Source organism: Panthera uncia (genome assembly GCF_023721935.1).
Source record: "Panthera uncia isolate 11264 chromosome A3 unlocalized genomic scaffold, Puncia_PCG_1.0 HiC_scaffold_11, whole genome shotgun sequence".
NCBI classification, from domain to species: domain Eukaryota; kingdom Metazoa; phylum Chordata; class Mammalia; order Carnivora; family Felidae; genus Panthera; species Panthera uncia.
In genome coordinates, this window is record NW_026057578.1 from 14,710,088 (window position 1) to 14,726,725 (window position 16,638).

Sequence of the window (16,638 nt, forward strand, 5' to 3'; positions counted from 1 at the left end):
AGGGGTTCCTTCATCTGAACCTGTACCTTACGTGACATGGCGGTAACCTGAATCTAAGCAGGGACATGACTTCCTAAGTGACCTGATGGCGGGGCCTGTGGCTTTGCCCTCTTGGCACACAGCAGCACCAGGTCTTGGTCTGGTTTGTACTTGTCACCCAGTTCTTCCATCTGAGGACAGACTCCCCAACAGTTGCCTCGGTGGGAGGCTGCTTGTCCTCACCTGGCCAGTGCCCGACTCTGCTTCTGCTCCAGGCCCACATGGCACAGCACTCGAGCCTGCGGCCCCACCAGTGCAGCCAGTGCAGCTTTGCCTCCAAGAACAAGAAGGACCTGCGGCGACACATGCTGACCCACACCAACGAGAAGCCTTTTGTGTGCCATCTCTGCGGGCAGCGGTGAGGCTGGGGACAGGCGGGTAGGGGCTGCTGGGCACGCGTGATGGGACTGCCCTGAGCCTTCTTCCCTCCCCCACAGTTTCAACCGGAATGGGCATCTCAAGTTCCATATCCAGCGGCTGCACAGTCCTGATGGGAGAAAGGCGGGGACACCTACTGCCCGGACCCCAGGCCGGACCCCCACCCAGACCATCATCCTGAACAGTGATGATGACACGCTGGCCACGCTGCACAGTGAGCCGCCCCTGGGAGACCAGGGTGGGTGCTGGGGCACCTCAGGTTTCCCTGGATCCGCTGTGTGAGCACCCTCTCTTCTCTGCCCAGCTGCACTCCAGTCCGGTCATGGGGTCTTGGGGCCAGAGCGGCTACAGCAGGCACTGGGCCAGGAACACATCATTGTCGCCCAAGAGCAGACAGTGACCAATCAGGTGAGAGCCTGGATTGGGGCCCTGCTGGCAAGTCACAGGCTGGGGTGGGGGCACACAGAGCTGAGGCTAGAGCTGACTTGGTCCTGGCAGGAAGAAGCCACCTATATCCAAGAGATCACCACAGCTGATGGCCAGACAGTACAGCATCTGGTTACCTCTGACAACCAGGTGAGCACCTGCTCAGCCAGGAGAGCCCGCCCTGCCCCTCCTCCAGACTCCACTCTGGGGAGGACCAGTACTTCCCCAACCACTCCTCCCAGGGTCTGTGCGGCTGCCATCGTTGATGGTGGGTGTCCCTGGCTCCCTGCTCAATCTTCCTGGTTCAGCAGGGCCCCCAGCGCCTGCCTCTTCTCCACCCTTCTCCAGGTACAATACATCATCTCCCAGGACGGAGTCCAGCACCTGCTCCCCCAGGAATATGTCGTGGTTCCAGAGGGCCATCACATCCAGGTGGGCCAGGCCTGGGCAGGGATGGGAATGAGGGGAGGGGTGGACAGCCTCTTCAATCACCAGATCGGCTTCCTCTCTCCAGGTACAGGAAGGCCAGATCACACACATCCAGTATGAACAGGGGGCCCCATTCCTCCAGGAGTCCCAGGTAGGACCTTTGGGGAATTGTGCAGAGTTGGGGCATAGGCAGTACTCCTCCAAGGCCACATCTCACTGGCTTCTCCCCTCTAGATCCAGTATGTGCCCGTGTCCCCAGGCCAGCAGCTTGTCACACAGGCCCAACTGGAGGCGGCAGCACACTCAGCAGTCACAGGTATGGGGTGGGACCCTGAAAACCATGGGGACCCAGCCCCAGCTTCTGGGGCCTCAGGCTCACCGTCCTTTCCCCTCCCCTGGCAGCGGTGGCCGATGCTGCTATGGCCCAAGCCCAGGGCCTGTTTGGCACAGAAGAGGCAGTGCCTGAACACATCCAACAGCTGCAGCACCAGGGCATCGAGTACGACGTCATCACCCTGACCGATGACTGAGCCCCAAGGGCCCAACGCAGACCGTGGATATTGGGGCCAGCCATGTTAGGGGTGGGGGGACCCAGTGGGACTCACCTCCCTGTTCCACCTTAGGGTCTCCAGACACTGGGCAGCCAGCATCCTGTCACTCTAAGAGAGCCAGACCTGTGTTGCTGGCTTTAGGGGACAGCCATGGGCCCCAGCCAGGACATGCTGGGTGCCCTAGCCTGCAGGCAGGCTTTGGGGAGAAAAATTTATTTTTGTTTGGATGGACCCACTGGCCCCTCAGTCTCAATAAAGGGACCAGAGTCCAGTCCTGACCATCTTACTTTGTCGGCAAGGACTTGGGAAACAGAGAGGAAGAGCCTGTCACAGCTCCCAGGAGCTGCCAAGCCCCACAGTGCGGCCTGCCCGGCCTCTCAAAGTGCAGTGGCCCGACAGCAGGGCAGGCCCTTGGGGCAGAGGCCTGATACTGGGACAGATGGCTGAGCTGGTAAGAGCCCCCTAACCCCCACCCCCCAGCACCTTCAGACCCTCTTCCTCCCCTGGGCTCCAGGGGAACATCTGCTCCATGCCTAGAGGTCCTCAGGACAGCTCAGCCGGGTGCCTGTCTGTACAGAGGCCATACCCTAAAGCCCATGGTGGCTCAGAGCTGCTCTTCCTCCTGACCCCTGACTGTGAAACATACCTGGCTGCTCACTCACTGTGGTGGCTGCAGGTCAAGCAGGAGTCTAGCTCGCTACCTGGGCACAGCCTCCCGTCCTCTGCTCCCTAGAGGTACGAGGGCAGGCCTGGCTGTGGGAGTCTGGGACTTACAGATGGATGGTGCTGGGCTCTGGACTCTTCAGACCCGATGGACACAGGCAGAGGCCACCAGGGACCCAACTGTGGGGTCAGCAGGGTGAGAAGTTAGACACTGGATCCCGGGGCTGGGGCGTGGAGGCCCAGGGGTCCAGAAGGTGAGCCTGAATGTAGAGGGTGTGGTCCCAGGACTAGCTCCAGACTCTCTGCCTTCTCTGCCCTCAAGACCCTCACGCATTCTTAGGGAGGCTTCTGTATTTCCTTTTACAAATGAAACGAGGTGGCAATAAGATGGTATGGATGGGGGGTGGGGGGTGGGTAGGAAGGGAAGGGATGGGGCCTATTTACACGGGAGCTGGAGCAAGTTTGAGGTGAGGAGTCAGGGGATCGGGCAGGGAGGGGGAGCCCTGGCAGAGCCATAATCTTCCTATGTCACTGGCAGCCTGAGCCCTGCTGCCACCTCAGGGGGAGGGTCCTGGGGTCTGCTCAGCCCCAAGAGGCCCAAGTCCCAGCAGTCCGTACCAGCACCCTGGGGCTCCTCCTCCCCGCAGGATGTGTTAAGTGGGGTGAGGCTCGCGGCTGGGGCCCTGCTCGCGGCCGGAGTCCCGGTCCTTGTTCTCGGAGGAAGACGACGAGGAACTGGAGCCGTGGCTGCGGCCTGACTGCCGGTAGGCGGTGCTCAGCTCCTGCAGCCGCTCGGGCGTCGGCCCCCACTTGGCAAAGCCAGGGTCGTTCTGTAGGAAGAGCACGGCCGTGTTGTGGACGGCCTTGTAGTGCATTTCCTCCCTGTGGGCAAAGGAGCAGCTCAGGGTGGGGCTTGGCCCGGCCCGATCGGCCGGCCCTCCTGCCCCTGCCCTCCCCAGGCACCCACTTCTTGCAGACGTGCTGGGAGCCACTGCGGTACTCGTGCTCAAAGGCAGGCAGGACCAGCTGGTGGCGTTTGAAGCGGCTCTGCTCCATGCGGGTGAGCGCCGGTGTGGGGGGTTCTCGCCACTCCGGGATAAACACGATGAAGGACAGGGGCTCCGGGGAGCTCTCGAGCAGTTTCTGTGGGGGGGGGGGGGGGGGGGGGGGGGGGGCGCGGGGGCGGGGGGGGGGGGGGGGGGGGGTACGGGGTGGACGTCAGAGGCTGCCCTCCGGGTGGCTGGCGATCCCGCTTGCCAACCTACCCCACCCCCACCGCCAGCAGCACACCCACCTCAAAGTGAGAGACCATGGCATCCATGAGTTCCTCGCAGAACGGAGGGTTGGCCTCAAAGGAACCACTCAGCGGGGAAAAATCCAGGCAGGGCCTGGGGATGGAGGTGAGCACTCTAAGTCCTGCCAGAATCCCAGCCCTCAACCGGAAACAGGTGCCGCCCCCACCTTGTTGAAAGGACGGCCCTGGTCAGGCCACAGGCCAACATTCACCCTTAATTCATCCTGGGACAAGGTGTGGCCGACCCCACCGGAGTGCTGAGGATGGAGAGGCTCGGGCTGGGCAGCCAAGTCCACCAGGCTGCTTAGTGGAATGGCTGGAGCTCAGATCCAGTTCGAGCCCCGCTGCCACCACAGCACAAGCCACAACCAGGAGTTCCCCAGCTGCTGTGCTTTCCCTCTTGCTGGCCCAGGCTGGTCTTCCTACTGGAAGCTGTGTCCCCTTTCACCCATGCTCACCCCCCTCCAACACCCCACATTAGTCTGTAAGGTCCCTGAGATCTGAATGATCTCTGAGCTCTGAATTACCACTTCCCATGCCTCTCAGTGCCGGGAACCACATGCTCCTATCCCAGCCTGGGCTTATTCACAGAGAAACCCACAAGATGAGTTAGGGACGATCACAGGCTCCCGAAGTTCAGCGATAAGTCCAAGGTCACACAGCTAGCAAGGGGTGAAGGCAGGGACTACACCCAACACTGCCCAATCCCAAGTAGCTGGCCCAGGTGCAATCTATGCTCTAGAGGACCCCTTCCAGGGCCTGGGCAGAAGGGCCCCAGCAGCCCCTGGCTCTCACCCGCGGGAGCCGAAGTAGCCATCTGTGTCTGGGAAGGCAGAGCAGTACTGGCGGAAGTAGCAGTTGAGGGGCGAGGCGAAGCACTCAAAGCTGACACTGAAGAGCCGGTGGAGGGCCTCAAAGACGTGCACGGGCAGCGATCCCTGCAGGCCTGTCCCCTCGTAGAGGCCCACGCCAAACATCATCTACACAGAGGCCACGGTCAGCCTCCAGGGCTCAGCCTTCCCCCTGCGTCTAGAAGAGCCCACCCCCAGCTGCCCCAGGCCCATACCTGGTACCGACGGAGAAGACACCAGACTCGGGGCAGGAACCGCTCAAAGGCAGAGTCGTCAATGCAGCTGTAGCGGTAAAGCAGCCACTGTGGGACAGAGAGCAAGGCCCTTACACAGCGGCCCCTCACTCCCTCATAACTGGTCTCTTGCTGAAGACGCTGGGTCAAGGAGGAGGCAGCCCTCACTTCTTGCACCTGTGGGGACCTGCCTCCCCTTCACCCTAGCTCTTACCAGCTTGCTGAAGTAGTTGCGGCTGACCTTGACCATCTCCCCCTTATACCGGATGCAGACCACGTTATTCTCCATATGCATCTCCACGCTGGGCATGGGGGGCGCAGACACGGCCAGCCGGACCGGGTAACAGTACACCAGGCGGGGCTCCACTTCTGGGGCCTCCACCTCCTCTGTGGGCAGGGAGAGCAATGAGGGGCCTCCCTGCAGCGGCTCTGCTAATCCTCACCCCGGACGGACGGCCTCTGCCCCCCGTGTGCTCACACACGTACCCCAGTAACCAAGGGAGGTAAGTCTAATCCCACGGAGGAGCAGAATGCAGCTCAGATGGTTTGAGAACAAAGTTCTTGGCAGGGGCAAGAACTGGCGGCCTGTGTCGCCATGCTGCATACCGACACAAACCCCCGGTTGGCCACGTGGAAGTAAAACTGTGGCACGTCCGTGATTACGGTACCCTACTTAGGCATCTTTTTGGGTCAAGCGCTTCAAATTACCACTGAGTTCTCGTATGATCCTACAGCTGGGCATTAGCCTGCAGGGTGGGGGAACCGGGGCTTGCAGAAAGCAGCTGTAAATGCAAGTCGTCCACCTGACTGCTTACCCCAGGCCTGTCGTGTCCACCACCTTCCAGCTCCCCCTTTCCCAACCCTTCTCCAGTTCCTGGAGGAGTGCTGGGAACCCTGCCCCGAAAGACAGCAGGGCCTGCCTCAGACACTGCCGGGAGAAACGGGCTTGCCCAAACCAGCCGTGGCCTAGAGGCTCAGCCTTGCTTGTCCCTTCACTCAGGGCCTGGGGTACACCGTTGACGGCATCACAGCTGGCTCCCTGCCACTGGCCCCTCACCTGGGATGTTGTTTTCCTTGAGGATGGCCAGGTGCTTCTCTCGGATCCGTTTGACATACTCCAGGGAGATGTGGTAGATCTTACTGCAGATGCCCTCCACGGAGTCCTTGGCCGCGGCCGAGACATGGGGGCCACACTGCCTCCGCAGATGCTCCAGGCGGTCCTGGAGGAGACACTCTTGATCAGGGTTCTAGGTGGCTGTTGAGGGAAGGCTGGTGGATTCTAGCAGTCCTCGCTTTGAAACCGGCTGTTACTTACTAGCTGTGTCACTTGGACAAGTCCCTTGGCATCTCTGAATCTTAATTCCTCTACTGTTAAGGGAACACACAGTACTCACCTGATAAGGCAGTTTAAGTATTAAATGTGATCATTCCCATTAAGGGCTTACCAAGCCCCTAGCATACAGCAAGTGTCCGATAAATGCCAGCACCTATGGTTGGGGTTACACTGTGCCAGATCCCATGATAATTGCTGGGGAAACACACAAACCAGGCACAGTCCCCGCTTATAAAGCATTTGCCAACTATTAGGGAGAGACACCATTACAAAACGGGGTCCTTGGTCATTGCAGATTTGAAATTTGAGCTTTTAGCAACTTGCAAGGATTTAACTAGGCATTTGTAATTTTGCTGAATCACACGTGTGAAAGTGATGAGTGAAAATGAGTCACTCTGGCTAGTGAGCACACCTACCTTTGTCACTCTACGTGTCAAGTACAGTTACTATCGTGAAGTGCGAAACCTTGTCTCTTGTGAAAAATGGTCCTGAAAAGAAAGCCCATTGCTAGTGCTGGTGGACAGTTAGAGAAGTGACGGGTCTGGGCCAGAAAACAGAACTGTTGTGGACACAGTAAAGTAGGGAAATGAGTCTGGTGCCAGCTCTTAACTGTGATGAGCGCACACACCCCAGAAAAGGCAGTCTGTCAATCTGTGTCCAAAAATCTACTCAAGGGAGATGCTGAACATTAAGTTGAAAAAGCTACTTATGGTGTGTGGCTGAGCACACGATTCTGTTAAGAACCTTAATGAAGAGAGTCTTTTAGGAGAGAGCCAGGAACCTGGACAAACGTCTCTACATGCAGGAGTTTAGGGACCAATGAGCATCAAAGGTTTACTGAAGTGCACAGGAACGGGATGCTGTGGGGCTCCGCCCGGCCTGGGCAGGCAGAGTGGGCTTCTTGGAGGAAGCAACCCGAGAGCCTTTCCACGGGCCTCCTTCCCCAGGGCCACTCACCATGTAGTCCTCCTTAGAGGCAGAGTGGTCCTTCCGCAGCCAGCTGAAGGTGTCCTCCACGTTCCATTTGACCACCTTCCTGCTGTCGGGGGACGCACTCCTGCCGGTGGAGGGAGCGATCAGGCATCTGTCCACACTCCTTACTCCTCCCACCCCACCTGCACTGACATTCGGGCTCTTGTTCTGCCTTTGGGAGCCAGCCCTCCTCCTGCCACCAAGCGCAATGACTGCACTCCGTTAGATGGGCCACATGGCCCAGGACCTCCCCACTCTGATCACACACCCGGCTTGCTGGGGGCAGGAGAGAGCAAACCTGGATTCGATGAGCCGCCTAGCAGCCTCTGCATATTTAAAGAGCAGGCGCTTGGCTTCCTCCCGGAACTTGATTCGGGATAACCTGGGATAGAGAACGGATAGAGTTAGGAGCCTTCTGTGCAGAACTGGCTACACAACCCTTGGCTGGCCCCAGCTGCGCAGGTGTACCTGATGGGAATGTCATTCATGATTTCGCGAAACATGGAGGGCGACACGACCGGTTCACAGTTGCTCGGCAACAGGGGGTCAGAGCCTTTGTCCACGACCTTGCGCTCCAGCATCCAGCGGTTGAAGGATTCTCGAGGGGGCTCGATGCCTGCAGGACAGAAGAGCTGGTGAAGGTCTGGCTTTAGACAGGAGGCATCGTGTGGGCACTGGAGGTGCAACAGTGAATGACAGCCTGTTAAGTCAGGAGCTCATGTTCCAGGCAACACCTCCCAAAGTATATTCTAAGAATCGCTAGTTTTATAAAGGGTGTTTGTTAGATGATCCTTAGGGTAAAAGGGGAAAAGAGAAACACTATATTCCAGCAAAGTTAAGCAGGCTTATTTACTAATTAATAAAAGCTGCAGTTTACGGAGGACTTTCCATTCCTCTTACTCCTAGAAGTAGCAAGGCCATCAGGACAGATACTTCTGTTTTTGTATCACAGATACATAAAAAGGCTTCAAATGATACCTGGCAAACGAAGCATTCCGGAAGTGTTAACGATTCCTTTTGTAGTTACTGATGCCAGCCACCCTTTCTGGAAGCGGTTAGAGGAGCTGGGGCTCCAAGCAGGCCCGTCCCCATCCACTGCCTATGCTCTGGGCCACTCGGCTCCCCTGCACCATTCCCCAAGCCCGGTTCTTGCTCGCAGCAGGTGGAAACGGGGCTCTGAGGCCCCGGAGGCAGTTACCCTCTCGCTGCTGGCACAGCTCCCGATAGTGCTGCCGAAGCTTGAGGATGAGCTGGGAGCGCAGCAGCTCCACCTCGGGGTGCGGGGGCAGCACCTCTGAAGGCCCCCGGTGCTTGATGACCGCATTGGTCTGGATGTCCAGATCCCAGTACACCCTTGGGGCACAGAAAAGAGCAACGAGGACAGTAGAGGAAAGGGAAGGAGGGGTGCCCTGGCTGCCACCACACCCCAGTCTCCCAGGCACGCAGGCCGCATCAGTGGGTGCCCCCAAGGGACCATAGCAGGGACTCACTCGGTGGGCCGGAGGAGAGCCGCCTGCTGTTTATCTTCAGGGGACGTCCCCCACATCTTCAGTGTTGGGGTTCCTGGGATACTGGGGGAGCTAGGCACCGATGGGCCCGTGGGTGTCACAGGGATTTCAATCTGGAGCAAAAAAGGAGAAGGCATCAGGGTCAGGAGAGTCAGCCTATGGTTCCAGCACCAAACCCAGTGAGCTGTGCCCAGGCCCCCCGCTCCTGACCGACCTGCCACTGCCCGGCCTTTGCAGGGAAGCTGCTGGCTGCTTGCCTGGCTTGGCCACTTGCCAGCCAGGTCCTCAGAGCCCGCCAGCACTCACCTTGGGCTTCTTCACACCATTGCCGCTTGGCTGCTCTTCCGAGAGCTGCCGCTTTCGGGGCTTGTTCTCAGCCGGGGGGGTTTCCACCAAACTGGAGTCTTGGGGCAGTGGGGTCGCATTCAGCCCCAAAGGGTCCGACTGGTGGAGGGAGACCAGCAGAGTTGCAACCGGGGCCAGTGGGTTGGGAGTCCCGGTAATACGGAATCCTGATGCCCTCCTGACCCCTGCTCCTACTGCTCAGAGACTGGGATGCAGAAAGAACGCTGGGCTCCAGTCCCACTGGCTACTTGCAACCATGTGACCTTGGCGGAGTTCCATCCTGTCCTAATTCCCTCACATTCAAAATGGCCCTCCTGCTAAACAGGCCCAACCTCCCACTGGGAAGACGATTAAATGAGTCAGTGAATAGGACCAGCTTAACATGACCTCTGGCATGAGATAAACACACTGTACACATTGATTTCTTAAATAGCAGAGAGTCAGGAATAAAGGAAAGAGTCAAGAAATGCTTGTTTTTGAAAAAGCAAGGCCCTGTGGGTGGAATGCCTTTGGCAACACCAAAAAGAAGCATGATGGTAGGCAGGGTGGCCCTGAGATCCTAAGAGGTTTGAGTCCAGCTCTGCCCCTTACTGGCTTGAGGTCTCAGGCCAATCATTTCCCATCTCTGAGCCTCAGTGTCTTCATCTGCAAAATGGGAGTGCCAACTGGCTTGATTATGCCCAGAAAAAAAAGTTCACCCCAACTGACAGGGATCCAAAAGCCCACGTTTCTGGCAGATGGCCTGTGTTGCTACTTCCCTATCATATTGACCTTTCCACTTCTAGAACGTGCTTCTCCCCTCTTAACAACTTTTCTCTTTGCTAACTCTGTCACCTTAAATGCTAATTCAAAGAGACGCTTTCCTGTCCCATCCTGTCCACTCCCCTCCCCCAAAGTGGACCATGGTCCCTGCTGTACTCTAACACTATTCTTCATACACAAGCCAAATGTAATTGTACTGGCCCCTCAGTAGACTGTGGGCCCCCCGAGAGTACAAGGGAACGACCATGTCTGTCTTGGCTCGCAACTGCATTACAGGCACAGTAACGGGTAGTTCAATATCACATACTCTTTACAATCGTCTCTTTACGTGTCAGTCTCCCCTATTTGAGTACAGGTTCCTTGCTAGCAGGGAATAGGTCTTCTCTCGTGTATCACTATATCCCCAGGTCCCAACACAGGACTAGGCTCATAATAGCTGCTCAAGATACGTTTGGGGGAAGGCCCAGACGCCAGAAGCTGCTTTGAGACCCCTGCCCTAGGCTGGCACTCACAATCACGTCATGTTGGCCCAGCACAGGCATCTCCCACAGGGACTGGTTGGTAAATCGGTTGAAGTAGTAGGGACGGTTCTCCCTCCTGCTCCAGCACTTCTCCCAGCCCGCGTGCACCAGCTCCTCTGCAAACAAGCATGGGACCCGGCCAGGGTCAGGGCTGCTCCTGGGGCATCTTTCCTACCCCACCACCCTACCCTGCCCCTCGCCAGTACCTGGGAGGTCCTGCACCAGGCGGATGGGCTTTGGAGAACAGGGCTGGCTCTGATTGGAGGTGCCCGGGGAGTGACTCAGCAGGGACGCTTCCTCCCGGGGGCTGCCGTGATTCTCATTGGCCATCTCCGCACCCACACTGGACCTGCCACACAGAGGACCGAAGGGTGTTAGGCCAGCAGGGTGTGGAGGTCAGCTCCACCCCCAGCCCCCGCCCACCAATTACAACCCACTGAGGGCCCCCCTGACCACTTGTAGATCTGAAAAAAGTCACTCTGGTCCTGTCCTGGAGGGCCAGTGTGGTACCACGGGAGCCCTGGGACCAAAGTTGCAGTTCTCTCAACTGTAAAATGGGTGCACTCCTGTTGTTCCTTCTGCCTGAAATACTCTCCCCAGTTCTCTGCCTGGCTTGTCACTACGTTCACATGCTCCAGGAAGCCTTCCTAGACTCTCCCTTCCCAAAGCTAGGTGGTCAGAGCCCATCCGCAGGGCCATGAACACCTCCACTGTAGCACTCAGTCTGGCCTATGAGCTGGATTTGTCTCCCCATCAGACTGTCAGAACTCCCAGGGCTAGGAACTGGGTCCAGTTCTCTCCAGCGCTCAGCATGGTACCTGGACCCAACAGGAACTCCATTCATTCTGCAAATATTTACAAAGCACAGAGTGCCACAGAAGACAGAACAGGGTCTGCCCTTGGGAAGCAACTCCCACAAAAAAGAACAGTAAATCCTCCTCTTCCCTGTTCCTATCCAATAAAATCTAACTGGAACAAAGTGCAGCCCAGAGTGGGCCATGGCATCTAACTGGCTGCTTCATTCTACACTTCAGGGCAGGAAACAATCTGTTGCTAAAGAAACCAGTGGGACTGAGAAGAAACATCTAATTCAGTCCTTCCTAATCCCCAGGTGAAAATTTACCAGGAAGCAGGTCAGCTCCTTCAGATTTGTATTCTCCACTACCTTTGCCCAAAGCACACCCAGCACGAGCCTCAGTGGCCAAAGTGATTCCCAAGCTGGCTGTTAGACTTCTAGGGGCCCAACTGAGATTGGACTGGTGATCCCAAAGTTGTTTTCAATATGCCACAGCACCCAAAGAAACATTTACCCACAAAAAGAGCACGAAGCCATGTTTAACCATCAGTTATCTTTGCTTGCTGACATTTTATCAACTCCTTGTGGTCACACTGATTATCTCATGCTGATCAGAAGCTCTGATTGGCTGTTGACGACATCATAGGAATCACTGGGACATTAATTTTATTGTACACTCAGTCATAGATGTCTTTGTTAATTTGGAAAGAGAAAAGTGAATGGTTACTTTGTCAGTACAGTTTGGCAGATAAAAAATGCACGGAGCAAGAGGACATACATACAACCAAAGGGGGCCATGATAACAAAAAGGTTCGGAACCACTAACCAAGGGGAGAAAAAGCTTGATTCTCTGGGTAGGAGGGATTCCCGATGCCTTGGGGCTGAGCCCACAGGTCTCAAGGCTGGACAAGGTCCCTCTTTTTCTCACCCTCTGGGGTCTGCAATGCTAGCATGAGAGGGTTTTCTTCTCCAACCAGGTGGACCCCCACGTCACAGGGTCCAACAGAGGCAGGGGGAGGCCTGCAGGAAGGCTCAGCACAGGTGGGTGGCCGGGTCAGCAGTGGAGTGAACGGGGGCCCAGGGACCTCCTCGCATCAGCAACTGCAGAGCAAATAGAAGAGAGAGTCACAGACCTGTGAAATGCTGCACAGCAGGGACAAAATAAGAGGGGCAATGACACAGCAAGTTGGGAGCCCCCAGGACAAGGCAGGAGACACTGTGGGAGATCTGGGGATTCAAGGGATGAAACGGTACTTCTCAAGGCTCCCAAACCGAAACATTTCACGGACTTGCCGCCTGAAGTCACACGGGCTCCGGGATGAGGAGGGCCCTAAGCCTGGTTTAATGCTCCACTGTTACTGTCTTTGAAATTTTTAATAAATTTTTAACAGAGGGGACCCACATTTTCATTTTGCACACGGGACCCCACAAATTGTGTAGCTGCTCCTATCAACCAAAATATCCCTAAGACAAAAGTGAACATATAGTTGTCCCTTAACAACATGGGTCCAACCACATGGGTCCACTTACACATGGCTTTTTTTCAACATGATACAGCGCTATAAATGTATTTACTTGTCCTTATGATTTTCTTAACATTTTCTTTCCTCTAGCTCATTTTAAAAACACAGTATATAATTCATACAACATACAAAACGTGTTCACCGACTGCTTATGTTGCCAGAAAGGCTTCTGGTTAACTGCAGGCTATTAGTGAAGTTTTGGGGAGTCCAAAGTTATACTGGGATTTTCCACTGCACTGGAGATCAGTGCCCCTAACTCTTGTGTTGTTCAAGGGTCAACTGTACTTATCACAGATCAGAGGCCACAAAAAACACGTTTCTTGGAATCAATCTTTTAACACGTTACATGCAAATGCATTACATGACTCGGCATGTTCAACTTTATTGAAAAATATTTTTGCCAATAAATATCGTGTGACATTGAGGCACCACGTAGCTGAACCATGCACAGCCAGCACATGCAGCCCAGCTCGGTGAGGCCAAACAGGGACACTGCAGTGTTTCCAAAACCCGTATCACAGCCATCAGAGGGCCTGTAATAGAACTCCAGATTCCCGCCCGTCCCTCACCTCACATCGTAGGAGTCAGAAATGGAGAAGGGAGACACACAAGAATTTGTATTTTTTTAAACGCACTCCAGAGGTGGGACTGGGAAACAGGATGACAAATTTTACACCAGTTCAAACCTTTACCAATTTTTTACGATTAAAACTTTTTTCTTAATTTCCCAGGTGATTTGGAAGCAGCGGGTTGGTGGCCAAAGAACCTGCTCTGGGTGTGCACAGACCCGGGGTCCAGATCCTTCTGCCACGTTCCGACTTACAAACAGGAATGACTCGATCTCTATGGTCTCTACACGTAGAGTCTAGCAAATTGTACACTTTAAGTAAGAAATAACTCTATTATTAAGATAACGTTTTTATTTATCCTGAAGTTTCCCGGCCCCTCGCATACCACAGTTAGTGCCGATCAGCTTAATAACTGTATCTGCGCAACCGGAGGAACCCACCAGAAGGAAAAGAACCCGGTTACGGGATTGGAAGACGGGGCGGGACCATCTCAGTAATGTGCCAATCAGAACCCTCCAAACCAATAGGGCGGAGTCAAAGGACTTGTAAAATGCGCAGGCGCGGGGGCCACAAGAGACGGGGACTACACCCCCCCCCCCACCGCCAGCGCGCGCACCCTTTCCCTTCCCCTTCCCCTCCCCCCAAACCCCAGCGGGGGCGGGCTGTTTGGCGCGCGCGCGCCGGCCCATCTCCCGGGCTCCGCCCCCCGCCCCACCGCGCGCTCCCGCCCCCGGGCTGAGGCGACTCAGAGTCGGAGCCCGACACAAAGGCGGTGGCGGCGGCAGCGGCGGAGGGGCCCTAGAGGCCGCTCCGCCCGCGCTCTCCGGGCCCACCTCCCTCACCCAAGCTACCGGCCCGGCCGCCCACCCGCGGGCCTAAGATGGCGGCGGCGGCAGAGACAGGGCAAGCGGTGGCCCCGAGCGGAAAGCGCCGGAGGGGCCACCGCAGCCCGGCTTCGGATCCCCGGAACCCGGAGCGGCTCGCGGCGGGACCATGGCTTCCTGGGGCTCTTACCTGCCCGGAGCGGACTGGAGGGGACGCGGCTACACGTTCTGCTCGACCTCCCGTTTTGCCGCCTCCGCCTCGCCCTCCCCAGCGCCGCTGCCGCCATCTTGTGTCCCGGGCCGGGACTCCGCGCTGCGCATGCGCCGGTACCGCCTCTGAGGGACCTCGCCGCTGCCGCGCCGCCATCTTGAGTGTGGCAGAACCGGCCGACTCCTCAGAGCCTGCTTGCTTTCGGCCCCTTCCCTTCCTCCCGTCCTTCCCTGCTATTCCATGCGGGTCTCAGGAGGGCAGGGCAGCTTTGCGGGCCGTGGGGTGTGAACTGAGGAAGGAACGAACTCACAAGCACGCTCCCTGCCTCTGTTTCCCCCGCGAGCACACCCGCTGGGGCTGGAGGACCTAGGTGGGAGGTGCACCAACCGGGCCGGACTGAGTGTGCGCACCGGGGGGCGCGGGGCGGGCTGGGAACCCGCGAGCGCTCGGCAAAGACGCCGGCCCGGGGGCGGGGTTGTGGTGACGCAGCTCTGGGCGTAGTGGGGGCCTGGGTCTTAGTTCCGGCGCGGCTGTGTCATTGATGTCCAGTCGCTTACCCTCTCTGCGCATCTGTCAAGAATGTTTTCCAGCCATTTTCTATGTCGAGGCTGCATGCAAATCGAATCTTCTCCCAGGATGAGGCTTCACAAGTTACAAGTGTTCCTGAGTAGAAGAAACTTAAAACAGCCGTGGGAGCCATAATAAAGGTGGCTTTGGCGAAGTTAGGAATGCAACTAAAATGCATCAGTGGGGCTCTAACAACACTGACCTATCTATGGCTACTAGTTGCGGTGCAAAGCCTCACTGAGACCTCAGACCAGCCATAAATGACCAGCAAGAGATACAGTTGCTAGGTTCCCCCCACGCGCGGCTCCCTACAGGATTCTTGGGCAGAGGCTGCCAGACGACTCAATAGCCCCACCTCCGTCGGGCCTCCTTAGTAAACTGACCTCAACAGTGGCTTGAGACGAACACAAGGTTGCCATCTGCCGTTCGCCTTGCATTTCCCAAGTGGAGCCAGAGACTGCAGGTACCCGGGCTGGGCTGCGCGCAGCCTCCGGTGTGCATGATGCCTGGCCCCGTGCAGCTGCGTGGGGGTGGGGGCGTGTCAGCAAAACGCGAGCCAAATAGTATGAACTAGGGTGCTCATGAGTCTGGCTGGTTCAGATCTGTATCCTCCGCCCCGGACGTGTGGCCTTGAAGGAGTTGTTCGACATCTTTAAGCTGTAGTTTCCTGTAATGGAAGAGAAGTCCACCTGGCGAGAACTGAGATGGCGTCTGTAAAGTACTCAGCACATGTGGGACCTGGCATTTAATAAATGTTAGCTGTTACGTGTCACGGGGTTGTGAGGGTTTCTCCAAGTAGATTTGAGCCTTCCCCAAATCCACCTGCTCCGGATAGGCCCAGTAAGTGCAGCCAAATCCTGCCCTTACAGAGAGGCCAGTTCACTTGGGAAGCTTGATGGGAAATCAGATGCCTGGTGCCCACCTTAGACCTACATAGGGGGGACCAGATGTCCTGCTCTCCCTGGGATAGTCTTGGTTTATATCTGCTGTCCTGGCATAATTATTAATATTGCATCCTTTCTCAAAAGCGCCCTGGTTTGGACAATAAATTATACGGTCACTCGAGATTTACAGAATACCTAGTTTTTGTTCTTAAGATTTTTTTTTTTTTTTTTAAGTAGTCTCCACACCCAATGTGGAGCTTGAAATCACAACCCCGAGATCAAGAGTCTCAAGCTCCGCCGACCCAGCCAGCCAGGCGTCCCCAAAAGGCCTAGTTTTGCAAGCTCCCCAGCTAGTACTTATTAACACAGGAGTGTAAAAACCATGTACTGATTGCTATCTGTTCCTGTTTTTTTGCTTTCAAAGTACGTTAATTTGTTTCTCAGAGTCTCTTAATTGGTAACTAAAGCACCAAGCATCCCAAGTGCCTATCCCTGTTTTATCATGTAACCCTTTCCAAGAGAACTCTGAGAGTAGAAATGATTATCTCAAGTCCACACGTGAGGAAACTGAGGCTGGGGGAAGGGGCAGGGGGTCAAGTAATTATATGAAGTATCAGAACCGTTTTGTTTTTTTTAATGTTTACTTATTGAGAGGGAGAGAGATTCTCAAGCAGTCTCTGCACTATCAGCTCAGGGCCCAATGTGGGGCTCGATCCCACATACTGTGAGATCATGACCTGAGCTGAAATCAAGAGTCCGACGCTTAACCAACTGAGCCACTCAGGTGCCTCCAGAACTGCGGTTTTTTTTTTATTTAAAAAAAATTTTTTTTTCAACGTTTTTTTATTTATTTTTGGGACAGAGAGAGACAGAGCATGAACGGGGGAGGGGCAGAGAGAGAGGGAGACACAGAATCGGAAACAGGCTCCAGGCTCCGAGCCATCAGCCCAGAGTCTGAC

The 16,638-nt window shown here is 56.0% G+C and overlaps 2 protein-coding genes across 5 annotated transcripts in view; one reads left to right on the forward strand and one right to left on the reverse strand.

Annotated features, from left to right (window-relative positions):
• ZNF335 (zinc finger protein 335) overlaps window positions 1-1,802 on the forward strand; it is an 18,640-nt gene extending 16,838 nt beyond the window's left edge. For both annotated transcript variants that reach the window (XM_049650661.1, XM_049650662.1), the window contains 8 exons: window positions 255-397; window positions 477-631; window positions 722-825; window positions 916-993; window positions 1,192-1,275; window positions 1,358-1,423; window positions 1,507-1,588; window positions 1,675-1,802. In XM_049650661.1, coding sequence (XP_049506618.1) covers window positions 255-397; window positions 477-631; window positions 722-825; window positions 916-993; window positions 1,192-1,275; window positions 1,358-1,423; window positions 1,507-1,588; window positions 1,675-1,802 — 840 coding nt within the window. The remainder of the gene's footprint in view (window positions 1-254; window positions 398-476; window positions 632-721; window positions 826-915; window positions 994-1,191; window positions 1,276-1,357; window positions 1,424-1,506; window positions 1,589-1,674) is intronic.
• On the reverse strand, window positions 177-14,628 carry PCIF1 (phosphorylated CTD interacting factor 1). 3 transcript variants are annotated; one of them, XM_049650663.1, is made up of 18 exons: window positions 14,208-14,628; window positions 12,030-12,202; window positions 11,616-11,729; window positions 10,512-10,654; window positions 10,297-10,421; window positions 8,984-9,121; window positions 8,660-8,790; window positions 8,368-8,522; window positions 7,638-7,785; window positions 7,468-7,551; window positions 7,155-7,254; window positions 5,922-6,084; window positions 5,079-5,251; window positions 4,847-4,933; window positions 4,576-4,760; window positions 3,781-3,874; window positions 3,454-3,629; window positions 177-3,368 (listed from the first exon to the last, which is right to left on the reverse strand). In XM_049650663.1, exons 3-18 carry the CDS (start codon window positions 11,636-11,638, stop codon window positions 3,140-3,142), a joined length of 2,154 nt encoding a protein of 717 aa, XP_049506620.1. In that variant the 5' UTR covers window positions 11,639-11,729; window positions 12,030-12,202; window positions 14,208-14,628; the 3' UTR covers window positions 177-3,139. The 3 variants fall into 3 exon arrangements, with proteins under 3 accessions (XP_049506620.1, XP_049506621.1, XP_049506622.1); XM_049650665.1 differs by having other exon boundaries at window positions 3,168-3,316; XM_049650664.1 differs by lacking the exon at window positions 11,616-11,729.
• Between the last annotated feature and the right edge of the window lie 2,010 nt (window positions 14,629-16,638).

Bases quoted from the DNA above. Each gene is read 5' to 3' on its own strand.
- PCIF1 (XM_049650663.1), bottom strand. From the start codon at position 11,638: ATGGCTTCGTGCTCTTTTTGTGG. The intron at 7,786-8,367 runs GTAACTGCCTCC...TCTGTCCTGCAG, and splicing joins GCTGTGCCAGCAGCGAGAGG to GCATCGAGCCCCCTCGAGAA. The intron at 4,761-4,846 runs GTATGGGCCTGG...GCCTCTGTGTAG, and splicing joins GTCTTCTCCGTCGGTACCAG to ATGATGTTTGGCGTGGGCCT.